This window comes from Heteronotia binoei, chromosome 13 (genome assembly GCF_032191835.1).
Source record: "Heteronotia binoei isolate CCM8104 ecotype False Entrance Well chromosome 13, APGP_CSIRO_Hbin_v1, whole genome shotgun sequence".
Taxonomy (NCBI): domain Eukaryota; kingdom Metazoa; phylum Chordata; class Lepidosauria; order Squamata; family Gekkonidae; genus Heteronotia; species Heteronotia binoei.
In genome coordinates this window covers 11,833,023-11,860,567 of record NC_083235.1, presented here as the reverse complement: position 1 = coordinate 11,860,567, position 27,545 = coordinate 11,833,023, and the positions used below count along the sequence as shown (strand labels likewise).

Here is a 27,545-nt window from a genome sequence, read left to right as displayed (position 1 = left end):
CCAGCTGTTAACTATCAGCCTAACTTCTACTGTTTAAACTTGGATCATTGCTATTAACTAGTAATAGCCATAAACCCAGAAAGAGGTGATTTTCATCATTTTTTTTAAGAGCCCAAAGGAGGACAGAGGGTTTTGTTTAAAAAGAGAGCATGCCATCTAAAAAAGAGGATATCTGGTATCCCTAATACGAAGCATTTACCGCGTGCTTTTAACCAGGGGTCATTTCATAGGAAAAAAGGTGCCAGAGCTCATTAGCATGCCTCATTTGCATATATAACATACGCTTGACATGCACTAAATTATATCAGCCCCGCAACTACTTTTAAAAGCCTCTTGAATTGGAATTATCATCATAAAACCTGACTCCCGTCATACTTTTAAAATTACTTTCTTCTATGTGGCCACAGTGGCACGGTGAAGATTTCCATCTGTCTGCTTTCTATGTTTTGGTTATTTCCCCCTTTTTTTGTGGGGGAAAATATTAGAAAATTTGCCAAACCTTAGAGTTCAGCAAAATTCTCACAGGGGGATTGAACAATGGAGCCCAGAAGCAAGTATGGGGGGGGGGTGTAAGAAAGAAAGAGTGAGTACAATATAATTTAGAGGTTATGGAGCACCGCTCCTGTGCGCTCCTACCCAAAATGTGTCCTGCTTTTCTTTTCTTTTGAGTAGGAACGCGCAGGAACGCAGTTCCGGCTGGCTTGGTGTCAGGGGGTGTGGCCTAATACGCAAATAACCTCATTCTGGCTTTTCCTACAAAAAGCCCCGTGCGAAACAATGGTGATGTCAGGGGCGTGATCTAATATGCAAATGATTCCTGCTGGGCTTTTTCTACAAAAAGAAGCCCTGCTTTGAACTATACAAAACGTTTGAACAATGTATCATATCAATAAACCTAGGAAGGCCAGGGGTCTCGCGTTGCTGATGAGAAGCTCAGGATGAGAGAGGATGTCTTACCCAATGGCTGAGCTTTAAACCAAGAGACCCGCAGCTAATGCGTTTCACCATAAAGGTTGCATCCCCAAACTGGGGCCAGGGAGTCCAGAATCGGGGGTGGCCAAACTGTGGCTCGGGAGACACATGTGGCTCCTTCATACATATTGTATGGCTCTTGAAGCCTCTACCGTCACGTCAGCCAGCTTGGAAAATGCATCTCTCTCTTTAAATCACTTCCCCAAGCCAGCTGGCAGTTTGGAGAATGCATTTAAAGTTAAAGCTGCTTTCTTTCCACCTCTCCCTCCTTCCCCCCGCCATTTGCCTTCCTTCCTTCCTTGCGGCTCTCAAACATCTGACGTTCATGTCTTGCGGCTCTCAAGCATCTGACATTTATTCTATGTGGCTCTTACGTTCAGCAAGTTTGGCCACCCCTGGTCCAGATGCTGCATCCATTGTAGATTTGCAGCGCCCTCTTCTGACAGAGGTGAATACTCCACCTTCGTGTCTAGTGTGTTGTCCCAAAGAGGAGAGCAGCGGACAAGTGGCGCCTTTAAGTGAGTACTCACTGTCCACTTTCTCTATATTTAAAGATGGCTTGCCATTCCAATTTTGTCTGTTGAAGTCTGCTTAGAGCATACGAAAGCTGACATTCTGAATGAAACTTAGTTGGTCTTCAAGGCGCAACTTGTCTACTGCTTCGTTCTAACGCTTCAGACCAACATGGCTGCCCTCTTGGATCTGCCCCGAAGAAGAAACAAATTTATTTTTAGATAGTGTAATTCCCCTGCATGGTGTGAGTTCCAGGACCAGCTGTAGACATTGCCTGGAGTTCTGACCTCTGACTGTTACAGGAATTTGCAGACCAAAAATCAGCTGTATGCTGGGCAAAATCGGGCCTTCTCTATCAAAGAAGATGCATTTATTTATTTAGACTTATATCCAACCCTCCCAGCCGAAGCAGGCTTCGGGCGGGAGGGAGATTTAATTCTAGATTTTGATGGTGTGCAATGCACCACCCAACCACTTTCCCAGTGGCCAGAATGATATTTTTAGGGAAATTATACAGTAGAATTTGTCTGGGTTCAGAACGTAGATAGAGGCTCATAAAAAATGAATTATTCTCCACCGAATGTTTAAAAACTCTCTCTGCCTGGTGAAAGTTAACAAGAAGAGGAAGGCTGTAGATTTATACCCTGCCCTTCTTTCTGAATCAGAGTCTTAGAGAGGCTTACAATCTCCTTTACCTTCCCCACCCCCTGTGAGGTGGGTGGGGCTGAGAGAGCTCTCCCAGAAGCTGCCCCTTGCAAGGACAAGTCCTGCGAGAGCTATGGCTGACCCAAGGCCATTCCAGCAGCTGCAAGTGGAGGAGTGGGGAATCAAACCCGGTTCTCCCAGATTAGAGTCTGCACACTTAACCACTACACCAAACTGGCTCTCATGGAAGCCTTAGTCTTCTGGACCAAAGACTAAGCGGCTGGACAAACACTTGTCAGGGGTGCTCTAGGGCTGGAGCACCCAATGTGCTGCTTGTGCATGCCCTGGTGCCCACTCACACATTTTTTGGAGCTTGCCTAGTGTTTTAAGGAAGTGGGTGGGGCCAGGGTGGGGGGGCTTCTGATTGACTAACTGGAGTTTTGATTGCCTATGCAGAATTTTTTTAAAAACGTTGCTTTGGCGGTAGCTGCCACCATGGTGCAAGGGACTATGTTCTGGGAACAAGAAGGGGGAACTTAAACTGTCATGCTTAAGGGCGGCGGGTTGTAATCTGGAAAATCAGGTTTGCTTCCCCAATCCTCCTTCACGTGTAGCCTGCTGGGTGACCTTGGGTCAGTCACTGAACTCTCTCAGCCCCACTGATCTCACAAGGTGCCTGTTGTGGGAAGGGAAGGTGATTCAAAGCTACTTTGAGAATCTTTAGGGTAGAGGAAAGTAGGGTATAAAAACCAAATCCTCCTCTTCTTCCTCCTCCTTCTCTTCCTCCTCCTTCTCTTCCTCCTCCTCCTCCTCTTCTTCTTCCTTTTCCTCCTCTTCTTCATCTTCCTTCTCCTCTTCTTCGTCTTCCTTCTCCTCTTCTTCCTTCTGCTCCTCCTCTTTTTCTTCTTCCTTCTGCTGCTCCTCTTTTTCTTCTTCCTTCTCCTCCTCCTCTTCTTCTTCCTCCTCAACTCAGGGAATCCCAGTATGGCAGAGATCTAAGTTTGTGTGTGTGTGTGTGTAAAAGAGAGATTTTAGTTTTGCACTGATCAGTGTGACACATTCTGTCCGATGTAACTGGGTGGGTGATAGGGGCAGCTTCAAAGAAGCATTAAGAAACAGCTTTGAAAACCATACGTGCAAATGTAAAAACCAATCTTTGTACTGCTTTGCCTTTCCTCTTCTTAATTAGAAGGAGATGAGAAGTGCATTGTGTGTGTTAAGCAGTGAATACTTATGTTGTTTTATCTAAAAATGGTGCTCGGTGATTGATGTGAAGCTACAGCTTTCCTGGGACTTCTCTGGTGCTCCAGATGTGTTTGCCTCTCCCCATTTGCACGGCCACCAATAAAATCATTGGAGACAAACTAGTCATCGTTCTAAGGAGCATTGATTTCAGTGGGAAAGACACAATCGTCCTGGTTCTGTCTGAACAGCCCTCGGTAAGGTTTCTGGCTTGGATGAAGAACTCAGCACGGCCTGCAAGACTAGAGATGTAAAATTTCCGGAAATTTTGAAGCTCGGGAAGAAACCCAGTTTTGTTTCTGGAAAAAACCAGAAATTTTTGGAAAAATTGGGAAAAAATGCTACATTAGCACTTTTTTGTCTTTTCCAGATTGAGACATTCTGTTACTTTAGGAACATAAAAAATGAGTATGGACAATTTTACTTGGCATGAAATTATCACAACTAGTATATTAAAATATAGTGTATCCAAACAATTATTACAAACAGAATTTACTTTTTAAATAATATTTATTTGCAATTGTAACAAATGGAGCGACAATCTCCTGAACTGTTTACTAGTTTATGTGGAACAGACAAAAAAACCCCTCCACAAAACAATTTTTAAAAACCCAGAAGTAACAATGATTCATATTTCCTTTCCGTAGTATTAAATCAAAATAAAAAACTCATTCTCATAAAAAGAACTGAAGAGGGGGGAAGTGTATAGAAGGGAGTGTAGGACTAAGTTTCAGTGAATGGGCATGACCTAGGACTTGCTTGTCCTCAGTGCACAGAAATTAAAATAATCTGACACAATACATATTTTTTAGAAATTATTTGGAAAATATTTGAACACCTTGTCTTAAAATATTTTATTCATCATGCTAAAATAAAACATTCCGTAATCAATTTTTTTCTTTTTTCCAATTTTTCGGAAAACAACCAAAAAAGGTTTCAGGAAAAAAATGGGGAAAAAATGTTTTTTTCCCAAATTTTTCCGTTTTCCCCCCCAGGCCTTCACATTTATACGCAAGACAATCTGCTTTGTGCAGATTGTGCCTTGGCTGCGTGGGTGTTGATACCCTGGCTGTTGTATCCAGGGCTTTTTTTTGTAGCAGGAACACCTTTGCATATTAGGCCACTCCCCCCTGATGTAGCCAATCCTCTTGGAGCTTCCAGGGCTTTTCTTGCAGGGCCTACTGTAAACTCCAAGAGGATTGGCTACATCAGGGAATTGGGTTGCCAAGTCCAATTCAAGAAATATCTGGGGACTTTGGGGGTGGAGCCAGGAGACATTGGGGGTGCAGCCAGGAGACATTGGGGGTGGAGCCAGGAGCAAGGGTGTGACAAGCATCATTGAAGAACAAAGGGAGTTCTGGCCTTCACATTGAAAGGGACAGCACTAGGGTTGCCAAGTCCAATTTAAGAAATATCTGGGGACTTTGGGGGTGGAGCCAGAAGCCTTTGGGGGTGGAGCCAGGAGACATTGGGGGTGGAGCTGAGAGCAAGGGTGTGACAACCATAATTGAACTTCAAGGGAGTTCTGGCCATCACATTTAAAGGGATTGCACAAATTTTTAAATGCCTTCCTTCCATAGGAAATAATGAAGGATAGGGGCACCTTCTTTTGGGGCTCATAGAATTGGACCCCCTGGTCCAATCTTTTTGAAACTTGGGAGGTATTTGGGGGAGAGGCACTAGATGCTATACTGAAAATTTGGTGCTTCTATCTCGAAAAACAGCCCCCGCAGAGCCCCCAATACCTGCGGATCAATTCCCCAACATTCCCTATGGGAATTGTTCATGGAGGTGCATGATGGCTCTGGGGGCAGGGCTTCCCCCGCCGGCCAGCTGGCTGGGGGAGGGGGGAAGCCTGTAAAACCGGGGGATCCCCCTTTGGGACCTGGGGATTGGGAAGCCTAGACAGCACACCTTTTTAAGTGCCTTCCTTCCATAGGAAATAATGAAGGATAGGGGCATCCTCTTTCGGGGCTCATAGAATTGGACCCCCTGGTCCAATCGTTTTGAAACTTGGGGAGGGTATTTTGGGGAGAGGCACTGGATGCTATACTGAACATTTGGTGCCTCAACCTCAAAACACAGCCCCCCCAGAGCCCCCAATACCTCCAGATCCATTCCCCATTATACTCTATGAGAATCAATCTCCACATAGGGAATAATGAAGTGCTTGGCAGACATTTCCCTCCCACCCACCCCACCCCCCCGTTTCTGGCGACTCTGAAGTGAGGGATTGGCCTCTCTACTCACGAATTGCTGCCAAATTCTTCAAAGTAACACAGACACCCCATCCCAAGAGGAAGCCTTTCCAATCGGAGACTGAAGCCTCCAGAGGTGGAAAGTCACACGGGGGCTGTGGGGGCGGGGCTTCCCCCTGCCAGCCAGCTGACTAGGGGCGGGAAGGAGCCTGGGAAAGCGGAAGAACCCCCACTGGGACCTGGGGATTGGCAAGCCTATCAGGGAGGTGTGGCCTAATATGCAAAGGAGTTCCTGCTACAAAAAAGCCCTGTTTTTAACCAATTGTGTTTACCTTTTGGTCTGACCGGAACTGCCCAGGCTAGCCAAGTCTCCTCAGCTCTTGGAAGCTAAGCAGGATCATTCCTAGACAGTACTTGGATGGAAGGTCACCAGGGAAGTCCAGGGTTGCTACGCAGAGGCAGGCAATGGCCAACCACCTCTGCTTATCTCTTGCCTTGACCTGGATGGGCCAAGCTAGCCCAGTCTCCTCAGCTCTTGGAAGCTCAGCAGAATCATTCCTGGACAGTACTTGGATGGGAAGTCACCAGGGTTGCTACGCAGTCCAGGGTTGCTACGCAGAGGCAGGCAATGGCCAACCACCTCTGCTCATCTCTTGCCTTAGCCTGGATGGGCCAAGCTAGCCTGGTCTCATCAGCTCTTGGAAGCTAAGCAGGATCATTCTTGGTCAGTACTTGGATGGAAGGCCACCAGGGAAATCCTGGGTTGCTATGCAGAGGCAGGCAATGGCCAACCACCTCTGCTTATCTCTTGCCTTGACCTGGATGGGCCAAGCTAGCCTGGTCTCATCAGCTCTTGGAAGCTCAGCACGATCATTCCTGGTCAGTACTTGGATGGGAGGCTGCCAAGGAAGCCCAGAGTCGCTACGCAGAGGCAGGCAATAGCAAACCACTTCCCTTCCTGCCTTGAAAACCCCATGAGGGTCAGCTTGAGTTAGGATTGCCAAGTCCAATTCAAAAAATATCTGGGGTCTTTGGGGGTTGAGCCAGGAGTCACTGGAGGTGGAGCCAGGAGACATTGGGGGTGGAGCCAGGAGCAAGGATGGGACAAGCACCATTGAACTCCAAAGGGTGTTCTGGGCATCACATTAAATAGGACCACACAACTTTTAAATGCTTTCCCTCCACTGGAAATAATGAAGAATAGGGCGCCTTCTTTTGAGACTCATAGAATTGGACCCCCTTGTTCAATCCTTTTGAAACTTGGAGAGTGTTTTGAGAAGATGCACCAGATGCTATGCTGCATATTTGGTGCTTCTACCTAAAAAAACAGCCCCCCCCCCGAGCCCCAGAGTCCTGTGGATCAATTCTCCATTATACCCTATGGGAATCAGTCTCCATAGGAAATGATGATGTTCCCAGCAGATGTTTCCTCCCCCTCCCCCTCCGCTGCTTTCTGATGACCCTGAAGCAGGGCGAAGGCCACCAGAGGATTGGCAACCCTAGTCTCTGCCCCCTTTTTCTTCAAAATAAAGTCCCCCTGGAAATGCTGACAGTTCTCCAACAATGAAGCAAAGGCGTGAAACACAGCCAACGTGGAGTAATCGACTTTTTAAAAGAGCACCCCAGTCGAACCTCTGCTGGACCACATCTTGTCCTAGCAGGCAATTCTGAAAAGAAGAAGAAGATATTGGATTTATATCCCGCCCTCCACTCCGAATCAGAGTCTCAGAGCGGCTCACAATCTCCTTCCCCTTCCTCCCCCACAACAGACGCCCTGTGAGATGGGTGGGGCTGAGAGGGCTCTCACAGCAGCTGCCCTTCCAAGGACAACCTCTGCCAGAGCTATGGCTGACCCAAGGCTATGCTAGCAGGTGCAAGTGGAGGAGTGGGGAATCAAATCCTGTGAGATGGGTGGGGCTGAGAGAGCTCTGACAGAAGCGGCCCTTTCAAGGACAACCTCTGCCAGAGCTATGGCTGACCCAAGGCTATGCTAGCAGGTGCAAGTGGAGGAGTGGGGAATCAAATCCTGTGAAATGGGTGGGGCTGAGAGAGCTCTGACAGAAGCTGCCCTTTCAAGGACAACTCCTGTAGAGCTATGGCTGACCCAAGGCCATTCCAGCAGGTGTAAGTGGAGGAGTGGGGAATCAAACCCAGTTCTCCCACATAAGAGTCCGCACACTTAACCACTACACCAAACTGGCACCAAAAGAGCAAAGGAATAAAAGGAGATGAGGTAGCGTGTTTTAATTCGATTTGCAGACGACTGATGCTGCATTTATAGCAAATGAGCCCACCTTGAAAGGGCATTTTCGGCTGGCTCTAGAAAAGCAATAGAAATGGGGAGGAGCCGATGGGGACAAAACTGCCACGGGTCCGTTTCCCTCTTTGTCCGTGGCCAGTCCATTCTAGCCCAGCACTTTCTCTGACTGTGGCCGGCACAAAAGCCCAGGCCCTCCCCTGCCCTCCTGCTGATGCTGCAGGAAAGCCCTCCGGCAGGCGTTCGCCTCCTGATCCAGGGGCCAGGGGATGTGTCAGGGCGATGGGAAGAGCCTTTGCCTTTCTGCTGATCCTGCTGGGAGCCCAGCTGGTGGCCTCCACCTTCAAAATCTGCGCTTTCAACATCCGCAGCTTTGGGAAGGCGAAAGCTGCAAACCGGAAGGTCATGGGAGGCCTGGTCCAGGTGAGCCAACGGATGCAGCCCCCAGGGGGACCTCAGGAATCCTTGGCCAGCGTCCCAATCCAGCCCTGCAACGCGGTCACTTAACAGGGAAGCCAGTTCCCCTGGTGGTGTATTTATTGGGCAGCTGTATAGATCAGGGGTGGCCAAACTTGCTTCACGTAAGAGCCGCATAGAACAAAGAGATCCAAGCGGGCAGCCGTGTTGGGCTGAAGCAGCTGAGCAAAGCAGGAGTCAAGTGGCACCAGCCCATTTTGATTCAGAACGTCAGCTTTCGTGTGCTCTTAAGCGCACTTCATCAGACGAGGAATCGCTGTGCTGGATTCTTCATCTGATGAAGTGTGCTTAAGAGCACACGAAAGCTTACGTTCTAAATAAAAATGGGTTGGTCTTAAAGGTGACTCTTGATTCCTGCCTTGTTCAACAAAGAATAATTGTCAGATGTCTGAGAGCTGCAAGGCAGGAAGAAGGAAGGAAGTCAGGAAGGAGGGAGGGAAGTCATGAGGAAGGAAGGAAGGAAGGAAGGAAGGAAGGAAGGAAGGAAGGAAGGAAGGAAGGAAGGAAGGAAGGAAGGAAGGAGAGAGGGAGGGAAGTCATGATAGATGGATGGAAAGAAGGAAAATAGATGGGTGGAGGGAGAGAGAGGTGGAAAGAAAGCAACTTTAAATGTATTCTCCTAGCTGCCATCTGGCTGATTTAAAGAAAGAACTGCCTTCTCCAATCCAGCCAGTAGGGTGGTGGGGCCTTAAGACCCACAAAATATGTGTGAAAGAGCCACACATGGCTCCCGAGCTCCAGTTTGGCCACCCTTGCCCTGGAATCACAGCTCATCTCCAGACTACAGAGATCAGTTCCAATGGAGAAAAAGGTTGCTTTGGAGGGTGGCCTTTATTGGTGTTGTCCCCCACTGAGGTCTCTGTCCTCTCCAGGCTCCATCCCCAAATCTCCAGGAGTTCCCCAGGCTGCAGAGCTCAGTTGTCCCAGACAAAGCTCCCATTAAAAAATGATTGGACCAGGGGGTCTTATTCTAGGAGCCCCAAAGGAAGGTGCCCCTCTCCTTCATTATTTCCAATAGAGGGAAGGCATTTAAAAGGAGTGTGGTCCCTTTAAATGTGATGGCCAGAACTCCCTTTGGAGTTCAATTGTGCTTGTCACAACCTTGCTCCTGGCTCCACCCCCAGTGTCTCCATGCTCCACCCTCAAAGTCTCCTGGCTCCACCCCCAAAGTCTCGTGGCTCCAGCCCAATGTCTCCTGGCTCCACCCCCAACGTCTCCTGGCTCCAGCCCATGTCTCCTGGCTCCACCCCCAAAGTCTCCTGGCTCCACCCCCAGTGTCTCCAGGCTCCACCCTCAAAGTCTCCTGGCTCCACCCCCAAAGTCTCCTGGCTCCACCTCAATGTCTCCTGGCTCCACCCCCAAAGTCTCCTGGCTCCAGCCCAATGTCTCCTGGCTCCACCCCCAGTGTCTCCAGGCTCCACCCTCAAAGTCTCCTGGCTCCACCCCCAGTGTCTCCTGGCTCCACCCCCAATGTCTCCTGGCTCCAGCTACAGTGTCTCCTGGCTCCACCCCCAACGTCTCCTGGCTCCACCTCAATGTCTCCTGGCTCCACCCCCAAAGTCTCCTGGCTCCATCCCCCATTTCTCCTGGCTCCACCCCCAGTGTCTCCAGGCTCCACCCTCAAAGTCTCTTGGCTCCACCTCAATGTATCCTGGCTCCACCCTCAAAGTCTCCGGGCTCCACCCTCAGTGTCTCCTGGCTCCACCCCCAACGTCTCCTGGCTCCAGCCCATGTCTCCACCCCCAAAGTCTCCTGGCTCCATCCCCCATTTATCCTGGCTCCACCCCCAGTGTCTCCAGGCTCCACCCTCAAAGTCTCCTGGCTCCACCCTCAATGTATCCTGGCTCCACCCTCAAAGTCTCCTGGCTCCACCCCCAAAGTCTCCTGGCTCCAGCCCAATGTCTCCTGGCTCCACCCCCAGTGTCTCCTGGCTCCACCCCCAATGTCTCCAGGCTCCACCCCCAACATCTCCTGGCTCCACCCTCAAAGTCTCCTGGCTCCACTCCCAAAGTCTCCTGGCTCCATCCCCAATTTCTCCTGGCTCCATCCCCAGTGTCTCCTGGCTCCACCTCAATGTCTCCTGGCTCCACCCCCAAAGTCTCCTGGCTCCATCCCCAATTTCTCCTGTCTCCATCCCCAGTGTCTCCAGGCTTCACCCTCAAAGTATCCTGGCTCCACCCCCAATGTCTCCTGGCTCCACCCCCCCCCCCAAAGTCCCCAGATATTTCTTGAATTGGACTTGGCAACCCAGTGCTCACCCCAAGGGAACATCTCAGCCGTGGAGGGGCCTAGCACGAAGCTTGCCCCTGGCTGCCAGCTCTGACCTCTCTGCTGTGCTCCCATTGCCAGATCCTTTCTCGCTGCGATATCTCAGCCGTGCAAGAGGTCCGCGACTCCAAAGGCTCAGCAATCCGGACACTCCTGAAGGAGCTCAACAGGTAACAGCAGGCGCTGCTATTACTTTTCTGGGGCTGCGACAGCAGCAGAAGGAAGCGGCTGAGCTTCTATTAGTGCATCAGTCTTGCTGGCGGGAAGTCACAAGCCGAAAGCTGCATGCCAAGGAGTGGGCTAAGAAACAGCCAGAATGGTGTGCCTGTTTGTGCATGCGTGCGTTTGATATGCTTTGCTTGCACTCTGGCAATACAATCCATGCTTCCGTCTCCCTCTGCTGTCTGAGTCTAGCCCAGGGGTACCCAAGTTGGCGCCCATGGGGACAGTGCTGCATACTGGAAGACTTCATTTGAGAGCCAGTCAGCTGTAGTGGTTAGGCGTGCAGATTCTTATCTGAGAGAACCGGGTTTTATTCCCCACTCCTCCACTTACACCTGCTGGAATGGCCTTGGGTCAGCCATAGCTCTGGCAGAACTGTCCTTGAAAGGTCAGCTTCTGTCAGAGCTCTCTCAGCCCCAGCCACCTCAGAGAGTGTCTGTTGTAGGGGAGGAAGGTAAAGGAGATTGTGAGCCGCTCTGAGAGTCAGAGTATAGGGAGAGGTATAAATCCAATATCTTCTTCTTCTTGTATCCATCAGGTGTTTTTTTTAGAAAGTGGGTGGGGCCAGGTGGGGCTTTTCCCCTCAGAGCTTCTGATTGGCCAATGGAGATTTGGTTGGCTGCGCAGTTTTATTTTGTTTCTAATGTTGCTTTGGCAGCAGCTGCTACCAGTTTGGACTTGGAGTCCTGGCCAGAGGTCTGCAGCAATCCCAAAAAATGATAGGCAAGATCAGGCATGGCCAAACTTGCTTAATATAAGAGCCACACAGAATAAACATCAGATGTTTGAGAGCCACAAGACAGGAAGGGAGGAAGGAAAAAAATAGATGGGGGAGAGAGAGGTGGAAAGAAAGCAACTTTAACTGTAAATGCATTGGCTTAGAGAAGTGATTTAAAGAGACAAATGCCTTCTCCAAGCTGACCAATGGGGTGGTGGAGGCTTTGAGAGCAACACAATATGTGTGAAAGAGCCACATGTAGATCTATCCTGAGCCACAGTCTGGCCACCCCAGGCAAGATTTTAATGAATGATCAGGACTTACAACAATAGCAAGCTAACTTCCATAGCAGCCTGGAACACACAGTAAAATCACCCGCCTCCGTCACTGGTGTTATGCAATGCCAGGTCCATTAATAATAAGACCTCTGTCCTGCAGGAGTTCCTGACTGAACAGGACATGGACCTGGCTTGCGTGACCGAGACCTGGGTGCGCGAAGGGGAGACGGTAGCTCTCTCCCAGACCGCTCCCCCGGGATACTCGGTCTTTCATCAGTCACAGACTAGCGGGCGGGGGGGCGGGGTGGCACTTTTCATACGAGAGGCTTACTCCTTTAGGGCTCTTCCGGCTCCAGAGATTCCGGGCGTTGAATGTGTTGGCCTGATGTGGGATGTTGGGGAGGGGTTGGCGATCTGGCTGGTGTACCGACCGCCTAACGCACCGGCCGGCGCCTTACCATCCCTGGTGGAGGCCGCGGCGGGCTGGGCGCTGGAGCACCCAAGGCTTTTGGTCTTGGGTGACTTCAATGTCCATGCCGACGACGCGGCGTCCAGCCAGGCGATGGACCTGGTGTCATCCATGGCGACACTAGGACTCTCCCAGGTTGTTACAACACCCACTCATCAGGCGGGACACATGTTAGACCTGGTTTTTGTGGCCGGAATATCAGTGACTGATATTGCAATGGAAGCAGTGCCATGGTCAGATCACTTTGCCCTTAAGGCCCGTATGGAGGTGTCACCCAAAACCTGTTTAGGCGGAGAGCGTATTTTAGCTCACCCGCGGAGCCTGATGGACCCGGAACGGTTCCTAACGGCTCTACGGGATACCTGGCCCGCTGGCGATTCCCTGGATGACCTGGTAGAGTCCTGGAACGATGGGCTCTCCAGGGCCATTGAGGAGATCGCACCCAGGCGCCCTCTGCGCCCCCGCCCGAAACTGTCGCCATGGTTTAACCGGGAGCTGTGGCAACAAAAGCGAGGGCTCAGACGACTAGAGAGGCAATGGCGGCGTACTCGAGACGAAGTGACCCGAACATCTTATAGAGAGAGTTTGAAGGCCTATGAGATGGCAATCAAATCCGCAAAGAGAGTATTCTTTGCGGCTAAGATTGCGTCCGCAACTTCGCGCCCAGCACAATTATTTGACATAATTAGAGGACTTACAATGCTGCCACAAGGCAGGTTAAATTCTATTGAATTGGAAATTGGCTGTGAGGCTTTTGCGAAATTTTTTGCGGATAAAATCGCGTCACTCCGTCCCGACCCCCCTGCCAGTTTGGTGACAGTTAGCGAACCTGAGGCCCCGAGCCTGTCTTCGGATTATACTCTGGATGGCTTTAGGCCCCTCAGCCTGGAGGAAGTTGACAGGATTCTCTTATTGGCTCGCCCAACAACTTGTAAATTGGACCCATGCCCTTCCTGGCTTATTAAATCTTGCCAGGGGGATCTTAGATATCCTGTGCGGGATATCATAAATAGATCCCTAACGGAAGGGCACTTTCCAACGCCACTCAAAGAGGCTGTGGTCCGTCCCCTCCTAAAAAAACCATCCTTAGATCCGGCCCAATTGGCACATTATCGGCCGGTTTCAAATTTGCCCTTTTTGGGTAAACTTATTGAGAGGGCAGTGGCGATGCAATTACAGACTTTCCTGGAGGACGCTTCCATCCTTGACCCATTTCAGTCCGGCTTTCGCCCGGGACACGGGACGGAGACAGTGTTGGTTGCCCTAGTAGATGACCTTCAACGGCATCTGGATCGGGGTGGCTCGGCGGTGCTGATGTTGCTAGACCTGTCGGCGGCGTTCGACACGGTTGACCATCGGCTACTGACGTGCCGCCTCGCCGACGCGGGGATTCAGGGGTTGGCCTTACAGTGGCTTTCCTCTTTCCTGGAAGGTCGGGGACAAAAGGTCGCAATAGGGGGGGAGCTATCCCAGAGGCGCACACTTGATTGTGGTGTGCCCCAGGGGGCGGTTCTCTCCCCGATGTTATTCAATATCTACATGCGGCCTCTTGCCCAGATTGCCCGAAGGTATGGGCTGGGGTGTCACCAGTATGCTGATGACACCCAGCTCTATCTACTGATGGACAGCTGGCCGGTCTGCGCCCCGGAAAATCTTGACCGGGCATTACGGGCCGTGGCTGAGTGGCTCAGACTGAGTGGGCTGAAGCTAAATCCAACGAAGACAGAGGTCCTTTGCTTGGGTCACCGCGGCCTGGGAGGGGGGATCCCCCTGCCAGCTTTTGACGGTGCGCCGCTGATGGCGGCGGACAGAGTCAGGAGCTTGGGGGTGCTGTTGGAGCCTTCCTTAAAGATGGAGGCTCAGATGGCAGCCGCTGCCAAGTCTGCATTTTTTCATCTTAGGCGGGCAAGGCAGCTGGCCCCCTTCCTGGAGCGTGACGACCTAGCAACAGTGATCCATGCTACGGTCACCTCGAGGTTGGACTACTGCAATGCCCTCTACATGGGGCTGTCCTTGTCCCGGACTCGGAAACTGCAGCTGGTGCAGAATGCCGCGGCCCGGCTGTTATTGGGTCTCCCAAAGTGGGGACACATTCGGCCGGGTCTTTGGACTCTGCACTGGCTTCCAGTGATGTACCGAGTCCGGTACAAGGTGCTGGTTATTACCTTTAAAGCCCTATATGGCCTGGGACCTGCCTACCTGAAGGACCGTCTCTCCCCACATGTTCCCCAGAGAGCACTGAGGTCAGGAACACAAAATCTCCTCTCTATCCCCGGGCCAAAGGAAGCCCGCTTGAAAGTCACCCGAGAAAGGGCTTTCTCCGTTATGGCCCCCACTTGGTGGAATCAGCTGCCGGAAGAGGTGAGGGCCCTACGGGACTTGGCTCAATTCCGCAGGGCCTGTAAGACGACCCTCTTCCGGCTAGCCTACACCTAGCTGGGATAAAACTTGACGTAACTGGCCAGCCATCTGTTTATATAAAATGACATGTTATTGGTTTTAAGCTGTATTGTTTTTATGAAGTGAAATGTTACTGGTTTTAATGTTTAAATGTTAATTATTTAATTGTTTTATATTTAAAATTGTTAAATTTATGTTTGATTAGTTGTTGGAAGCCGCCCTGAGCCACTTGTGGGAAGGGCGGGATACAAATCCCAAATAAATAAATAAATAAATAAATAAAATTAGCCAAATCCAAGGCCAGATACACAGCTAAAACTATACATTTTATATCCTAATTGCTGGCTACAAATCAAGCATATAACAACAGAAGAGAAGCAATTTTGGATCAAGCCATTGTCCCATCCAGTCCAACACTCTATCACACAATGGACAAAACCCAGGGGCCACCAGGAGGTCCATCAGTGGGGCCAGGACACTAGAAGCCCTCCCACTGTTGCCCCCACCCCCAGAACCAAGAATAAAGAGCATCACTGCCACAGACATAAGAACTAGGGTTTCCAATCCCCTCGTGGGGGCAGGGGATTCCCCAGTTTGGAGGCCCTCCCCCGTGCTTCAGGATCATCAGAAAGCAGGGAGGAGGGAGGGAAATGTCTGCTGGGCACTCCATTATTCCCTATGGAAACCAATTCCCATAGGGTATAATGGAGAATTGATCTGTGGGTATCTGGGGCTTGGGGGGGGGCTGTTTTCTGAGATAGGGACACCAAATTTGCAGCATAGCATCTGGTGCCTCTCCTCAACACACCCTCCAAGTTTCAAAAGGATTAGACCAGGGGGTCCAATTCTATGAGTCTCAAAAGAAGATGCCCCTATCCTTCATTATTTCCAGTGGAGAGAAGGCATTTAAAAGGTGTGCGGTCCCTTTACATGTAATGGCCAGAACTCCCTTTGGAGTTCAATGATGCTTGACACAACCTTGCTCCTGGCTCCACCCCCAAAGTCCCCAGATACTTCTTGAATTGGACTTGGCAACCCTAATAAGAACATAAGAGAAGCCATATTGAGTCAGGCCAAGGGCCCATCCAGTCCAGCACTCTGTGTCACACAGTAGCCAAGCCCCAGGGACTGTCAGGAAGTCCACCAGCAGGGCCAGAACTCCAGAAACCCTCCCACTCTTGCCTCCGAACCAAGACTACAGAACCTCACTGCCCCAGACATGAGAATGGAAAGCCATAAGTCACCATAAGTCAGTTGTGCCTTAATACCGCATGTGTGTGTATCAAGTTATGTTATAATTTCCTTGCCACTGACACACCACCTCTGAGGTTTTTATGGTAACTTTGAGACTATAAGTTGTGAGAGGACAGGGTGGGCAAAGATGCATCATGGGTGATTTCTTCTGGCCAGCAGGTATGATCCTTCCCATCGGTACAGCTGTTTGGAGAGCAAGAGACTGGGGCGCGGCAGCTACAAGGAGCAGAACGTCTTTATCTATCGGTAAGGTGAGCTGGGAACCCCAGTCATCTCAGAGCTCCGTCTTAGGGTCGTCCTCTCTGGGTTGGGAAATACCTGGAGAGTTTGGGGGTGGAACCTGAAGAGGGCGGAGTCTGGGAGGGGCTTCAATAGGCTCTAATGCCACAGAGTCCACCTTCCACAGCGGCCATTTCCTTTAGGGGAACCGATCTCTGTTGCTTAGAGACCAATTGTAATTAGGGTTGCCAATCCCCAGGTGGGGGCAGGGGATCCCCTAGTTTGGAGGCCCTCCCCCCGCTTCAGGGTCATCAGCAAGCGGGGGAAATGTCTGCTAGACACTCCATTATTCCCAATGGAGACTGATTCCCAAAGGGTATAATAGAGAATTGATCTGTGGGAGGACTATTTTTGGGGGTAGAGGCACCATATTTGCAGCATAGCAGCCGATGTCTCTCCTCAAAACACCCTCAAAGTTTCAAAGGGATTGAACCAGGGGGTTCAATTCTGTGAGCCCCCAAAGAAGGTGCCCCAGCCATTATTTCCAGTGGAGGGAAGGCATTTAAAAGGTATGCATATGAAGGCCAGAACTCCATTTGGACTTCAATGATGCTTGTCCCAACCTTGCTCCTGGCTCCATCCCCAAAGTCCCCTGGCTCCATCCCCAGATATTTCTTGAATTGGACCTGGCAACCCTACTCGAATCCAAGGTTTTGAAATTAATTCTGTGGCTCCTTTAGAGGGAAAAGAGAGTTCCAGGAGACCTTTGGGTGTCATTGGGAGAGCCAGTTTGGTGTAGTGGTTAAGTGTGCGGACTCTTATCTGGGAGAGCCGGGTTTGATTCCCCACTCCTCCACTTGCACCTGCTGGAATGGCCTTGGGTCAGCCATAGCTCTGGCAGGAGTTGTCCTTGAAAGGGCAGCTGCTGTGAGAGCCCTCTCCAGCCCCACCCACCTCACAGGGTGTCTGTTGTGGGGGGGGGGAGGGAAAGGAGATTGTGAGCCGCTCTGAGACTCTTCGGAGAGGAGGGCGGGATATAAATCCAATATCATCATCATCATCATCATCATCATCATCATCATCATCATCATCATCATCATCATCATCATCATCATCATCATCATCATCATCATCATCTTCTTCTTCTTCTTCTTCTTCTTCTTCTTCTTCTTCTTCTTCTTCTTCTTCTTCTTCTTCTTCTTCTTCTTTCTTTGTAAAGTCTTCACTGACAGATCTTGCAAGAAGTCTATTTTTTTCATGGTGGAACACTTGAGTGCAAGTCTAACACTATTGCAGCCTGTAGAGCAAATTTAGAGTCCCCTGTGGCATTTTTTGGATTAATGATGCTTTATTCAAGGTGGGAGCTTTTGTGTGGACAGACACTTCCTCTGAGACATAGAAATGGACGTTAACCGTTCCTATATCCCAGCATGGCAGACTTGAATCCACCTCTGTGTGTAGTAGTCCGAACCAGGGCTTTCTGCGTAGCAGGAACTCCGTTGCATATTAGACCACATTAGGGTTGCCAAGTCCAATTCAAGAAATATCTGGGGACTTTGAGGGTGGAGCCAGGAGACATTGGGGTGGAGCCAGGATCAAGCATCATGGAACTCCAAAGGGAATTCTGGCCATCTCGTTTAAAGGGACTGCACACCTTTTAAATGCCTTCCCTCCATTGGAAATAATGAAGGATAGGGGCACCTGCTTTTGGGGCTCATAGAACTGGACCCCCTGGCCCAACCTTTTTGAAACTTGGAGGATATTTTGAGGAGAGGCATCAGATGCTATGCTGCAAATTTGGTGCCTCTAGCTCAAAAACCAGCCCCCTAGTAGAGCCTCACATGCCCTAGTAGAGCCTCACATGGGAATCAGTCTCCATAGGGAACAATGGAGTACCCAGCAGACATTTTCTTCCCCCGCCCTGCTTTCTGATGCCCTGAAGTGGGGGGAGGGTCTCCAAACCGGGGGATCCCCTGCCCCCACCTGGGAATTGAGCAACCAATAAAGAGCAATGCAAATATTGGAGCAGGGAATAAAAGTTACAACGAACCTCCGCAAAAACCAGCCTCGAAATTAATAAATGATTCGGAAATCATTCGCAACATTTGATAAATCTACAAAATTTCTACCCCCGCACCACAAATTGTTTAGAACCACGCTAGTAGAGTGCATAGGGTTGCCAATCCCCAGGTGGGGGCAGGGGACCCCCCGGTTTGGAGGCCCTTCCCCTGGTTTGGAGGCCCTTCTCCCGCTTCAGGGAGGGAGGAAGGGAGGGAAATGTCTGCTGGGAACTCTATTATTCCCTATGGAGATTTATTCCCATAGAAAATACTGGAGAATTGATCCGTGGGTATCTGGGGCTCTGGGGGGGGCTGTGTTTTGAGGTAGAGGCACTAAATTTTCAGTACAGCATCTAGTGCCTCTCCCCAAAATATCCCCCAAGTTTCAAAACAATTGGACCAGGGGGTCCAATTCTATGAGCCCCCAAAGAAGGTGCCCCTACCCTTCATTATTTCCTATGGAAGGAAGGCACTGAAAAGGTGTGCTGTCCCTTTAAATGTGATGGCCAGAACTCCCTTTGGAATTCATTTATGCTTGTCACAGCCTTGATTTGGCTTCACCCCTAATGTCTCCTGGCTCCACCCCCAAAGTCCCCAGATATTTCTTAAATTGGACTTGGCAACCCTAAGGGTGCAGGTGAAGATTCAAATGGTAAAGTCTTTCATGCAGAGCATGTTCTTAACCTTTTAGGAGCAGTGCTCTGTATGAAAGACTTTACCATTTGAATCTTCACCTGCACCCTGCTATTGAAATATATTGGACATTAATGCGTTTCTAAACAATTGGTGGTGTGGGGATTTGTTCCTTATTGTCTTGCAACTTGTGATTTATTCAATAGAGAGTTTGTAGATTTATTAAATGTTGAGAATGATTTCTGAATCGTTTGTTCATTTTGAGGCTGGTTTTTGCGGAGGTTTGTTGTAACCTTTATTCCCTGCCCCACCTGGGGATTGGCAACCATAGGCCATGTACCTCTGAGGTAGCCAATCCTCCTGGAGCTTCCAGTAGGCCCTGTAAGCTCTTGTGGGATTGGCTACATCAGGGAGGTGTGGCCTGATATGCAAAGGGGCTTCTGCTAAAATTCCACCCCTGGGCCACACCCCCTGATTTAGCCAATCCTCCTGGAGTTGACAGTAGGCCCTGTACGAAGAGCCCTGTAAGCTCTTGGAGGATTGGCTAAACCAGGAGGGTGTGGCCTAATATGCAAAGGAGTCCCTGCTACAATAAAAGCCCTGATTATGAAGACAATGCTCAGAGAGTTCGTCAATACTCAGTGTTAAGGATTTCCCTGGGCTAGGCCTATCTCCTACTTCCCTTCTTTTCACCTTGACAGGATGGACCTGGTCTCCGTTACCGACTGGTGTCAATTTGGGGAAGAGGACTCCAGCCCTTTTGAGGCTTTCTCCAGAGGCCCTTTCGCTGCCCGCTTCCATTCTCCAATCACAGGTGTGGCCCAGTTTCTCACCACGATGGGGGCCTAAGCATTCGCCCCACTAGAGCCCTGTGTCTCGATCTCACTAGGAGCCATCCCCAGTGGAGGGCAGGGGATCCCCCTGAATGTAGGCCCTCCTCCTGCTTCAGGGTCATCAGAAAGCAGGGTGGGGGGAAATGTCTGTCGGGCAGCCCACTATTTCCTATGGAGACCAATTCCCATAGTGTATAACGGAGAACGAATCCGTGAGTATCTGGAGCTCTGTGGGGTTGTTTTTGAAGGTAAAGGCACCAATTTTTCCACATAGCATCTGGTGCGTCTCCCCCAAATACCTGCCAAGTTTCAAAAAGATTGGACCCAGGGGTCCAATTTTATGAGTCCCAAACCAAGGCGCCCCTATCCTTCATTATTTCCAGTGGAGAGAAGGCATTTAAAAGAACTGCCTTGGGATGCTTGTCACACCCTGGCTCTTGGCTCCACCTCCAGCGTCTCATTCCAAATGTGCTGTCAGGCTCAAAAAGGTTGAGGACTCCTGGAGGTTGGCGACCCCACTGCCTCTTCTCCCATCACCGAAACCCAGGGCTTTTTTTGTAGCAGGAACTCCTTTGCAATGTTAGGCCACGCCCTCCTGATGTAGCCAATCCTCCTGGAGCTTAGAGAAGGTCCTTTAAGAAGAGCCCTGTAAGCTCTTGGAGGAGGACTGGCTACATCAGGGGCGTGTGTAGGGCTGCCAATCCCCAGGTGAGGGCAGGGGACCCCCCGGTTTGGAGGCCCTCCCCCTGCTTCAGGGTCATCAGAAAGTGGGGGTGGGGAGGGAAATGTCTGCTGGGCACTCTATTATGCCCTATGGAGACCGATTCCCATAGAGTATACTAGATAACTGATCTGTGGGTATCTGGGACTCTGGGGAGGCTGTTTTTTGAGGTAGGGGCACCAGATTTTCAGCATGGTATCTAGTTCCTCTCCTCGAAACACCCTCCACATTTCAAAAAGATTGGACCAGGGGGTCCAATTCTATGAGCCCCCAAAGAAGGCATCACATTTAAAGGGACCGCACACCTTTTAAATGCCCCCAAACTGATGGGGTGGAATTGTTTTCTGTGGCCCTGGGAGGTAGGACCAGAACCAATGGGCTGACATTAAATCAAAAGAGTTTCCGGCTCAACATGAGGAGGAACTTCCTGACCGTTAGAGTGATTCTTCAGTGGAACAAGCTTCCTCAGGAGGTGGTGGGCTCTCCTTCCTTGGAGGTTTTGAAACAGAGGCTAGAGGGCCCTCTGACAGCAATGAAGATCCTGTGAATTTAGGGGGAGGTGTTTGTGAGTTTCCTGCATTGTGCAGGGGGTTGGACTAGATGACCCTAGAGGTCCCTTCCAACTCTATGATTCTAAGGTGCCCCTATCCTTCATTATTCCCAATGTAGGAAAGGCATTCAAAAGGTGCACGGTCCCTTCAAATGTGATGGCCAGAACTCCCTTTAGAGTTCACTTGTCACAACCTTCGTTCCAGCTCCACCCACAATGTCTCCTGACTCCATCCCCAAAGTCCCCAGATATTTCTTGAATTGGACTTGGCAACCCTAGGTGTGGGGCCTAATACACAACGGAGTACCTTCTACAAAAATGCCCAAACTGATGGTTCTGCATTTCCCAGCCGTCTCCGACTTTGTCCTGCTCCTTCACCACGCCAGCCCTCGGGAAGCCGTCCGCGAACTAGACCTCCTGTTTGGAGTGTGCATGGAACTGGTGCAACGTTGGAAAACCCAGGTCTTTGGCAGGGGTGGGAGGGGAGGGTAAGGGAGCATCTCAGGGTAGAGAGACAGTGAAGACTCACAGCTTCCCCCTTGGCAGAACCTGATGGTGCTGGGAGACCTAAACGCCGCTGGGGCTTACATCCCGGCAAGCGCCTGGGCTGGGATCCGCCTACGTAGCCACCTGGACTTCCATTGGCTCATCGGGGATCAGGTGGACACAACTGTCAGCCACCGGACTTGCTGCGCCTACGACAGGTGGGTCCCCCTATATAAATTTCCCATGTGGCATCCATGCAGATATTTGGTTAATAGAGTTTTGCCCAGTCCCTCTTCTCCATGCATGAGATGGCGTACAGTCCTCCACTTGCAACACCTGTAGCACAAGTCAGCCCATGCGGTCACCCACTGGTCTTGCTGGGGGCCAAGAACAGATACTATCACTGCAAACTTAGGAATGTAAGAGAACATAAGAGAAGGATCAGGCCAGTGGTCCATCCAGCCCAACCCTCTGTGTCACAAAGTGGCCAAAACCCAGGGGCCATCAGGAAGTCCACCAGTGAGGCCAGAACTCCAGAAGCCCTCCCACTCTTGCCCCCCCCAAGCACCAAGAATACAGAGCATCACTGCCCCAGATAGAAGAACATAAGAGAAGCCATGTTGGATCAGGCCAATGGCCCATCCAGTCCAACACTGTGTCACACAGAGGCCAAAACCCAAAGGCCATCAGGAAGTCCACCAGTGAGGCCAGAACTCCAGAAGCCCTCCCACTCTTGCCCCCCCAAGCACCAAGAATACAGAGCATCACTGCCCCAGATAGAAGAACATAAGAGAAGCCATGTTGGATCAGGCCAATGGCCCATCCAGTCCAACACTGTGTCACACAGAGGCCAAAACCCAAAGGCCATCAGGATGTCCACCAGTGGACCAAAGCTCCCTCCAACTGTTGCCCTCAAGCACCAACAATATAGAGCACCACTTTCCCAGACATAAGAGAAGCCATGTTGGATCAGGCCAGTGGTCCATCCAGCCCAACCCTCTGTGTCACAAAGTGGCCAAAACCCAGGGGCCATCAGGAAGTCCACCAGTGAGGCCAGAACTCCAGAAGCCCTCCCACTCTTGCCCCCCCCAAGCACCAAGAATACAGAGCATCACTGCCCCAGATAGAAGAACATAAGAGAAGCCATGTTGGATCAGGCCAATGGCCCATCCAGTCCAACACTGTGTCACACAGAGGCCAAAACCCAAAGGCCATCAGGATGTCCACCAGTGGACCAAAGCTCCCTCCAACTGTTGCCCTCAAGCACCAACAATATAGAGCACCACTTTCCCGGACATAAGAGAAGCCATGTTGGATCAGGCCAATGACCCATCCAGCCCAACCCTCTGTGTCACACAGTGGCCAAAACCCAGGGACCATCAGGAGGTCCAGCAGTGGGGCCAGGACACTAGAAGCCCTCCCACTGTTGTCCTCCAAGCAACAAGAATATACAGTAGACAAAAGAACATAAAAGAAGCCATGTTGGATCAGGCCAATGGCCCATCCAGTTCAACACTCTGTTTCATACAATGGACAAAACCCAGGGGCCATCAGGAGATCCACCAGTGGGGCCAGAACTCCAGAAGCCCTGTCGCTCTTGCCCCGCAAGCACCAAGAATACAGAGCATTGCTGCCCCAGACATAAGATAAACCATGTTGGATCAGGCCAATGGTCCATCCAGCCCAACACACTGTGTCACGCAGTGGCCAAAACCCAAGGGCTATCAGGAAGTCCACCAGCAGGGCCAGAAGCCCCCCGCACTACTGCCCCATCACCACCAAGAATACAGATCATCCCTGCCCCAGACATAAGAACATAAGAGAAGCCATGCTGAATCAGGCCAATGGCCCATCCAGTCCAACACGCTGTCACACAGTAACCAAAACCCAGGGGCTATCAGGAGGTCCACCAGGGGGGCCAGAACTCCAGAAGCCCTCTGACTGTGGTCCCCCAACCACCAAAAATGCAGAGTACCACTGCCCTAGACAGAGAGCTTCCTCTATATCTTGTGGTTAATAAGCACAGATGGACCCCTGTTCTGTATATTCATCCAGTCCCCTCTTGAAGCTGTCTATGTCTGGAGCTGCCACCACCTCCTGCGGCAGTGAATTCCATGTGTGCATCACCCTTTGGGTGAAGAACTTACACCGTTCTGTGTTCGCTGTTAGGATCATCGTCCATGGAGATGAGCTGCTTGGCGCTGTGGTGGTCAGGTCAGCCAAGCCCTTCAATTTCACTCATGCCTTGGGACTCTCCGAAGAAGAGGTGAGTTGGCTGGGTCATCCTCCTATGTAAATACAGGTTGCCGGCTCTGGTGGGGAAATCCCTGGAGGTTTTGAGGGTGGAGACTGGGGGGGAGGGGTTTGGAAGGGGAGGGACCTCTTTCTGTATATTGTTGTATTCAGGGGCGGAATTCTAGCAGGAGATTCTTTGCATATTAGGCCCCACCCCCCTGATGTAGCCAATCCTCCAAGAGCTTACAAGGTGGAATTCTAGGAGGAGATTCTTTGCATATTAGGCCACACACCCCTGATGTAGCCAATCCTCCAAGAGCTTACCAAAAAAGTCTTGTAAGCTCTTGGCTGCATAAGGGGTGTGTGGCCTAATATGCAAAGGAGCTCCTGCTAGAATTCCACCCCCGATTGTATTACAGCAGGGGTCCCCAACATAGTGTCTGGGCAGTGTGGCATCTGTTCAAGTGTTTTCATCAGGGCTTTATTTTTTTGTAGCAGGAACTCCTTTGCGTATTAGGCCCCACCCCCCCTGATGTAGTCAGTCCTCCAGGAGCTTACAGGGCTCTTAGTACAGGGCCTACTGTAAGCTCCAGGAGGATTGGCAACATCAGGGGGGTGTAGCCTTATATGCAAAGGAGTTCCTGCTACAAAACAAGTCCTGGTTTTCAGGAAGTGGGTGAGGCCAGGTAGGGCTTTGGCTCAGCAAGGCTTAGTGTTGCCACGTCCAATTCAAGAAATATCTGGGGACTTTGCGGGGTGGAGCCAGGAGCCATGTTGTGACAAGCATAATTGAACTCCAAAGGGAGTTCTGGCCAATACATTTAAAGGGACTGCACACCTTTTAAATGCCTTCCCTCTATTGCAGGGATGGTCAACAGTAGCTCTCCAGAGGTTTTTTGCCTACAACTCCCATCAGCCCCAGCCATTGGCCACACCTCCAAGTCTATTGGAAATAATGAAGGATGGGACACCTTCTTTGAGAGCTCATAGAATTGGACCCCCTGGTCCAATCTTTTTGAAACTTGGAGGGCATTTTGAGGAGAGGCATTGGATGCTATGCTGCAAATTTTGTGCCTCTACCTAAAAAAAAAACAAAAAACAGCCCCCCAGATACTGTGAATAAATTCTCCATTATACCCTATGGCAGGGATGGCCAACAGTAGCTCTCCAGATGTTTTTGCCTACAACTCCCATCAGCCCCAGTCATTGGCCATGCTGGCTGGGGCCGATGGGAGTTGTAGGCAAAAAACATCTGGAGAGCTACTGTTGGCAATCCCTGCCCTATGGGAATCGTTCTCCCTAGAGAATAATGGAGTGCCCAGCAGATATTTCCCTCCCCACCCCGGCTTTCTGATGACCCTGAAGAAGGGAGAAGGCCTCCAGACCAGGGGATCGCCTACCCCCACCTGGGGATTGGCAACCCTAGCGAGGCTTCTGATTGGCATACTGGAGATCTGATCAGCCATGCAGATTTTTTTAAAAACGTTGCTTTAGCACCAGCTGCGACTACAACTCAGTACAAGGATCTCCAGTGCGTTGCTGAAGTTTAAGCTGTGGCAGCCATTTTGGGGGGCCCTGCCTTCTGCAGTAGCCTTTTTGTTGTTTCACCCAGTAGAATTCCCAATGTGCCGTCAAGCTCAAAAAGGTCGCGGGCCCTTGGTCTAACGCAGGGGTGGCCGAGCCGTGGCTCTTCCACACACATTGTGTGACTCTCAAAGCCCCCACTGCCCCATTGGCCAGCTTGGAGAAGGCATCTGTCTCTTTGAATCACTTTTCCAAGCCAAGCCAAGCCGGCAGCTTGGATAACGCATTTCAAGTTGCTTTCTTTCTACCTCTCTCCACCTGTTTCCCTCCTTCAAACATCTGACATTCATGTCTTGTGGCTCTCATCTTTTATTCTATGTGGCTCTTACATTAAGCAAGTTTGGCCACCCCTGGTCTAATGCCATACTGCCCAACTTTCGAAGCAACCATTTTCTCCGGGAGACACTGCTGTCAACTGGAGACGAGTTGCAGTTCCGGGAGATCTCCACCCATTCCCTGCAGACTGCCGACCCTAATCTGCAGATGCACAAGTGGTGGAAACGGCTGGTTTGCATGCAGTGAGCTCCAGTTTGCCAACAACCTCTCCTCTCTGGTCTGCAGGCCCTCAAAATCAGCGACCACTACCCAGTGGAGGTGAATCTAAGGCTAGCGCTGAAAGCCCAGCGTGAGCTCTGAGTCATCAACCATCCTTCCAAGTTTTGAACGTAAAGCAGGGGCTAAGACTGTCCAATTTCTCAAAGAAGCCCATTGGGTGCGTATGAGAGAAAGGGCCTTTTCAGTGGCAGCCCCGCCGTTACAGAGCAACTTTCCCAGGGAGGTGCACCTGACTTCCTCACTGTCAATCTCTAGGAAGCAGCTGAAGACATTTCTATTTGGACTGCATTTGGTTAAGTTTACTAGCAGGCTTGAGTTGTGATTGTTAAGTTTGGGGTTTTATGTTTTTATTTTGTTTTATCTGTGTTTGCAAGTTGCCTTGAGCTCCCTATGGAAGAAAGGTATATGACCTTAGAACACTCAATGAGGGTTTTAACCAGTGTTCCCTCTAAGCTGAGTTAGTGTGAGCTAGTTAATGTGAGCTCACGGATTTTGAGCCTCCAGCTCACAGATTTTCGTCTTACCTCGGGAAGCATGACCCCAGAGCACAATAATTTATGCAGGAGCTCACAACTTTAATGCCAGTAGCTCGCAAAGTAGAATTTTTGCTCACAGCTTAAGAGGGAACGTTGGTTTTAACTAATCCGTATACTGAAAGAGTGGAGGCGACTGATACAAACCAACTGTAGAATTGGAGTTTGTTTTTAGACTGTTATTATTGTTTTTAGATTGTATCTTTGTTTTTATTATATGTATCCGATTTTAACCTTGTATTATTGGCTGTCGTTACGTGCTCAGAGCTCATTCGCAAAAGTGTGGGCTATACATCGAAAAGTCCATTTTAAAGCCCATTTCACAAAGGCAATATACGACATTTTCTTTGTTCGTGGGACTTCCTGAAGTCCAATACAGGTGTGACTGCAATTCCCAAACCGGTGTGGCTGCAAACGGACTGCTGCTTCAAATTTGGACGGCAGCAACGGTCCAACTGCAGGTACACCAGTTCGGGAATTGCAGTCACACCTGTGTTGGACTTCAGGAAGTCCTACAAACGATGAATGTTGTATATTGTCTTTGTAAAATGGACTCTTATTTCTCAATATGCAAAAAATACTGTGGTGAAATATTTTGCTTTTCAATATGTGGATTAATGAAAACCCTCACCATGCGTTCCAAAGTCCCATATCTTACTCATACCCGGGAGCTCTCTGGTTTGAAACTCTGTGGAAGAAAGGCATAGTCAATGTTTTAAATGAATATAACTACATCAACCTCTCAGCTGTTTCCTGCATTAGGAAGGTAGGGAGGTGGGTCATTTGACAGACATCATTTTGGGGAAACAGAGGACATCCACTGTGGTAATGCTCCTCTAGCGCACATCGCAATGCACACGCAGCTTTGCCAAAGTGTGGTTTGGCTGACTGGTCCGCAGCCGTCCCTACCAGCCTACTTATTTCTGGCCAGGTGTGTATAGTTTTGCCTTCTTTTATTAGTGATGTGCAAACTTCGTCCCAGAATCTGTTCTGCAGTAACTCTTGTGAATGGCCTCTTAACGGCCCAAGTTATCATACTTCACTCAAACACCACACAGGTCTTCCTGCTAAAAACATCAAGAGATATTGCATGGCTGGGAAGAGTTAAGAAAGCTTACTAAGAACGGAACATCTCTGCACGACGATTGATATTCACTGCCAGAGAACCTAGTGCATGGAACTACGCGTCTGATCTGGCAAGATCTGTGTGCAGTTCAAGAACT

The 27,545-nt window shown here is 50.1% G+C and overlaps 1 protein-coding gene across 1 annotated transcript; it reads left to right on the top strand.

The window, feature by feature from the left end:
• The first annotated feature begins 8,077 nt into the window (after positions 1-8,077).
• Positions 8,078-25,880, top strand: LOC132581311 (deoxyribonuclease-1-like). The gene is made up of 8 exons (XM_060252500.1): positions 8,078-8,250; positions 10,654-10,742; positions 16,073-16,159; positions 19,527-19,639; positions 21,279-21,391; positions 21,476-21,633; positions 23,585-23,681; positions 25,796-25,880. Exons 1-8 carry the CDS (start codon positions 8,110-8,112, stop codon positions 25,868-25,870), a joined length of 873 nt encoding a protein of 290 aa, XP_060108483.1. The 5' UTR covers positions 8,078-8,109; the 3' UTR covers positions 25,871-25,880.
• The last annotated feature ends 1,665 nt before the right edge of the window (positions 25,881-27,545 follow it).

Excerpts from the sequence above, each read along its gene's own strand:
- LOC132581311 (XM_060252500.1), top strand. The coding sequence starts at position 8,110 with ATGGGAAGAGCCTTTGCCTTTCTGCTGATCCTGCTGGGAGCCCAGCTG. Across the intron at positions 8,251-10,653 it reads TCATGGGAGGCCTGGTCCAG|ATCCTTTCTCGCTGCGATAT; the intron begins GTGAGCCAACGG and ends TCCCATTGCCAG. Across the intron at positions 21,392-21,475 it reads TGCAACGTTGGAAAACCCAG|AACCTGATGGTGCTGGGAGA; the intron begins GTCTTTGGCAGG and ends CCCCCTTGGCAG.